The sequence below is a fragment of the Olea europaea genome, chromosome 20, assembly GCF_002742605.1.
Source record: "Olea europaea var. sylvestris chromosome 20, O_europaea_v1, whole genome shotgun sequence".
Classification (NCBI taxonomy): Eukaryota; Viridiplantae; Streptophyta; class Magnoliopsida; order Lamiales; family Oleaceae; genus Olea; species Olea europaea.
The window spans coordinates 17,478,298-17,483,730 of NC_036256.1; the positions used below are offsets into that span (position 1 = coordinate 17,478,298).

The 5,433-nt window shown below is 33.9% G+C and overlaps 1 protein-coding gene across 1 annotated transcript; it reads right to left on the reverse strand.

The window, feature by feature from the left end:
• Nucleotides 1-2,713: 2,713 nt before the first annotated feature.
• On the reverse strand, nucleotides 2,714-4,195 carry LOC111369138. The gene is made up of 2 exons (XM_022990620.1): nucleotides 3,848-4,195; nucleotides 2,714-2,782 (listed from the first exon to the last, which is right to left on the reverse strand). The coding sequence occupies exons 1-2, from the start codon at nucleotides 4,193-4,195 to the stop codon at nucleotides 2,714-2,716; spliced, it is 417 nt and encodes a 138-aa protein (XP_022846388.1).
• Between the last annotated feature and the right edge of the window lie 1,238 nt (nucleotides 4,196-5,433).

Sequence of the window (5,433 nt, forward strand, 5' to 3'; positions counted from 1 at the left end):
TTGGAAGAAATTAATAATGAAGTTTATATAACAGTTTCTATACACTAGTTCTACTCAATTAAATTTGTCCCACATATTTACTTACCCGCAAGAACTATTCCATTATGCAATAAATCACACTCCTTTTCTTTCAAATTTGGTTTCCAAAAGAAAATTCGCATCTTCTTTTTGTACTTCTGTAACTAAAGTAAATGTTGTCAAATTGTAGATATAAGCCACAGTGCAATTCATGCTTGCAGAAGGTAGCAATTGCTGAGTTATGAGGTCAGAGCAGAGACATCACCTTTCGATCCAAGAGTGAGGGAATATGCTAGGGAAGCTTCTGGATATATTTAGGAAGAATGTGAGTACAAATTTATATGGACTTTCTGGACGTTGGTATAATAATAAATTTATAAAATCTCCTTCAAGTAGTGAGTACAAAAGTGACCATGAGCAGGAGAGAGACTACATAGACGTATGATGAGGCGCATGAAGTATAATTCTTTAGCTTTCATATTGTATTATCGGTCTTCATATAAGATAGGTGTATTTTTCTGGTACCTTTAACTGTTGGTCCAACTGGACCTCCTAAATTTTACGTTTATTTTCTTTATTAGTAAAACATGCACACAAAAAAATAATAATAAATAAATAAATAAGAATTGTCATGCTTGTTAAAATTTCATTACAGAGACCTGTAAATTTTCTTGAGATAGAGAAATGTGAGATATATGCGGCAGTGAGTATGGCTCGAGGTATAATTTTTACCTTTAGACAGAATAACTAGAACTAGTGAAAGAAATGAACTTTAAGGCTATCATTTCCCCAGTTATCTCGTTCTTCTTGTATTTGCTTTGCCCAAGTCACAGCACAAGTGCTAGCATCATCCAAGTCAATAATTTGAAGCGTTGTTATATATCCAATACTACATGGGATCTCCTCTAATTTGAAACATTGCCTAAGAATTAGGCACTCAAGACTTGGGAAGGGTGTGTGATCAGCTGTCCATTGCACTAGATCTAATCTGTGAAGTAGCAGAAATTTTAGTTTGAAAAATTCTCCATCGGTTGGCTCCCATTTTGGCCCTTCAAAGGCATTATTATACAGTTTGAGCACTTCAAGATTGGGCATTTTACCAACTACAGTCATATGTTCCTAAGGAATTCTGCAATGGATTAAGGTTAATTTTTTGATATTTGGTGGGAAAGTGAAATTAATCAGGTCACTAACACGATCATATACACCTAAGGTTTTCAGGGTCTCAAATTCAGGAAGATTAACCAGTTTACCTAAAGAAAAGGGTGCGAATACCAAATATTGAATCAAAATTCCTAACTTGTTTAGATTTGGATCTCTTTTGAAGACCTTCTTGGTACAGTTTGAGCTACTCACTTTCGACAAAGTTAAAAAGTTTTCTAGAACTAAATCCTCCCTATCTATTGGCGATCTAGCAGGCACAGTATATAACATCTCCTGAACAGGAGATGCCTTAATTGTGGCATCCTCCATATTTCCTCCGGTAGATGTACTTTGTCACAATCTACAATTAAGGTCTGTAGATGCCAAAGAAAATCAGGTAGTATTTTAGGTATGGAAATTTTCCCCTCACAGGAAAAAGCGAGCTACCTTGAGTGAACTAATTTTATTTCTCCAATTGGGAAACCATCTACTTTTCCTTTAGCAAGATCCAACACTCTGAGTAGTGGAAAACGTTTTAGGTCACCGGATTCATAAATCTCTCCAGCCGAATGGGAACATAAAATTGAACGGACTGGTTGCAAGGATCCCATGGACGGTGTTGCAATAACATGAACTTTCAGCTCACTTTAAGCAATCACACCATATCCTACACATATAAAAGAGTGAAAGAATTGTCTGGACACGTGTCTCAAAATGTACCATCCTCCATTTTTTCCTATTTCCTTAACTGAAAACGATGTATATTGTGTTTGGCCCATTTTTGAGGCGTGAGGCATTCAGTACTATTTCTCTATTTTTTTCACTCAATCCACCATTCCTGCACTACTCTTCTCATTCATCTTCTTTCCCTCCCTTTCTTCCTTCCAAGAATCCAAAAAACTGAAATATCGAATTGGACTTGTAGGCCTAAATTTGTAAATTGAATGGGGGTTCATCGATTGGTTTTATGTAAGTTACACGATTACTTTTCTCCGTATGAGAATACGAATGACAAATATAGAATGAATTATCGATTACTTTCTTTTTATTTTCTTGTCTGAAATCAATTGAATTTGAAAAAATTAATTCAGTTGGATTTGAATACTTGGGTGGGCAGATAAGTGCATATATGTGGTCTTCGCAATGCGCGGGGTCTGTGTTGTGCAGAGATCATCTCCACACACTCTGTACAGCGCAAAGATTGTGTTTGCAATCTCTCTGGCAATTGTCATCTCCCTCTTCGGCGGTTCTAAGTAACATCTGTAGTGTAACGCCCCGAAATCTATGCTCCGGAGTTTACTCGATTAATCACTTTAACCATTATAAAAGTTGATTGACACATTGTAATATATAAAAATATTTGAGAAACATTGCGCAATAAACTAAACTATTTTATTGTCTTATAAAAATATATATTCAAACCACTGATGAACTATAAATTTAGCACTTATTTTTAAAAATTCAACATTTGATTTTTTGAATAAAAAGAAAAATAAAATAAAATTCTAATTTGAATAAAAAATGTCTTCTAACTAAATATTAAAAGAAAATCTTAAATTCTTGATCCAGCAACACAGTTTCTGTCAGCAGTCTTGACATCCAACTTCGATCCATCAAGCATCTATAAAAATAATTAAGAATATGGAATGAGCATATGAATATACTCAGTATAGATTTCGTGCTAGTATTTTCAAAATTTAATATAAAAAGCAAGTAAAATACACAATAACATAATTTTCTTAGTAGGATAGAAACCTAACCATCTCATTCTCACTTAGCTCATACCCATTCTCAATCTCCACTTAGAGTATTTAGCTCTGCGGCTGGTTTCCATGTGGATCTATATAATAATACCCTATGGTGCTTCCCACAATATCTTTCTTTACTTTGGAACATATATTAGCGCATGAAACACTTAACTTAAAACATTGAAAAGTGAAAACACAAAATCACTGGGGATTTAGAGAAATCCATACCTATTCGTTAAATTCCTTGTGTACTTAAACTATTTAGGATTGAAAATTCTTGCAAACGGATCTCAAACCAGCCAAAAACTTTCTTTTCTTTTCCTTCCTTTTTATTTTCTCTCTCTGTCCCGTTTTCGTTTTCCTTTCCTTCCTCTCTCTCCTCTTTTCTTTCTCTCTTTCTCTTTCTTGTCTCTCTCTTTCTTTCAGACATTTTTTCTTTCTTTTTGTCTCTCTAAATTGTGTGAATTAAAGTGCACAACATGGATATTTATAGGTATGATAATGATAATGATCTACTTAAGTTTTAATAGAATTAAAATTGGACTCTTAACAAACATCCTTATCAAATAAAATTCTAATTACATGATGATAAGATTCAAGTATAAATATATTAAAATTCTAAATTTATCTAAACACCTTTATATTAAATAATTCGATAATAATTTAATATATTCTCAAATATTAAATTCTAAATTTATTAAAACTCTTACTTTCAAGTATGATAAAATTTTTTAACTTATTTAAATACTTTATATCAAATAATTTAATTGACATCCAAAATAATACTAAAATTTAATTTCATACATTTTATGCCTCATAAAATATTTTACGATTTTTATTTTTTTTGGGTATTACATCCTCCCCTCCTTCCAAAAATTTCGTCCTCGAAATTTACCTTAATTATCGAAAAGTTGAGGGTATATAGCTTTAATATTTACCTTGTATTCCCAAGTAGACTCTTTCACTGCGTGATTTCGCCACTGAACGTTTACCAATGGAATATCTCTATTTCTAATTGTTCGAATCTTCCTATCCAAGATGACTATTGGAGTTTCCTCGTAAGTTAGATCTGGATGAATGTCTAACGATTTAGGATTAATCATGAGGTCAAGGTCTAATATGTATTTTTGAAGCATAGAGACATGAAAGACATTGTGTACTGCTGAAAGTTTGGGAGGCAATGCTAGCTCGTAAGCCACAATTCCCACACGGTTCAAAATCTCGAAAGGTCCTATGTATATTTGTTGGAGCTTTCCCCTATTGCCAAATCGAATAACTCCCTTCATAGGAGCTATTTTTAGGAAAACTTTATCACCAACCTAGAACTCAAGATCCTTCCTTCTATTATCTACATAACTTTTCTGTCGGTCTTGGGCAGTCTTTATTCTAGCACGAATCTATTCAATAGCTTGGACTGTTCGCTCAATAATCTCAGGCCCTAGAATTCTTCACTTAGCAACTTCATCCTAATGAGATGGAGATCTGCACTTTCTATCATATAAAGCCTCATAAGAAGGCATTTCTATGGTAGTTTGATAGCTATTATTATAGGCAAATTCTACTAATGGTAGATTTTTTTCTAATTCCTTCCAAGATCTAGGACACTTGCTCAAAGCATGTCCTCAAGAATTTGAATTATGCTTTCTGATTGACCATCTGACTGTGGGTGAAGAGTTGTACTGAGGTTTAGATTAGTCCCCATTACCTTGTCCATACTTTTCCAACATTTCATGGTGAATCTTGGATCTCTGCCTGACACAATTGACACTGAGGTCCCATGTAATTTGATCAGTTCTCTAACATATAGTTGAGCTAATTGATCTGTATTAAAAGTTATCTTTACTGGTAAGAAATGAGCTGACTTTGTCAATCTATCAATAATAATCCAAATCTCATCATTTCCTCTATTTGATTTTGGAAAACCAATTACAAAATTCATGGCAATATGCTCCCATTTCCATTCAGGAATCTCTAGTGGGTTTAATAATCCTGATGGTCTTTGATATTCTGCTTTCATTTGCTGGCAAACCATGCATTTCTCTACAAATAGACCTATTTCTCTTTTCATATTTTGCCACCGGAATGTTCTTTCAAGGTTTTCTACATCTTTGTTCCCCCGGGATATGCTGCATATGGGGCGAAGTGGGCTTTTTCTAATATTTCTTTTCGTATTTTCTCATCCTTCGGTACACACAATCTTCCTTTAAACATCAATGTGTTATCTTCAGCTTGCGCAAAACCTTTTCGTTTGCCAGTGCCAATTTCACCTTTAATCTTTTGTAGAAATGGATCGTTATCCTGAGCTTTCTTAATTCGGTCTCAAATAGTAGGTTGAACTATGAGAGTAGCAATTCGTGCTACAATATCTGCTGGAGATAAGATCACCTCAAGTTGTAAACGCTATATATCTTTGATTAATGATTTATCTATAGTGGGTAAAGCTGTCAAATGTCCTGCTGTCTTTTTGCTTAATACATCAGCAACTACATTGGCCTTCCTAGATGATAATGAATGGCACAATCAT

Coding starts and splice junctions, on each gene's coding strand:
- LOC111369138 (XM_022990620.1), bottom strand. CDS start 4,195: ATGAAGGGAGTTATTCGATTTGGCAATAGGGGAAAGCTCCAACAAATA. Junction 2,783..3,847: donor AGTCTACTTGGGAATACAAG/GTAAATATTAAA, acceptor TTATTTTTATAG/ATGCTTGATGGATCGAAGTT.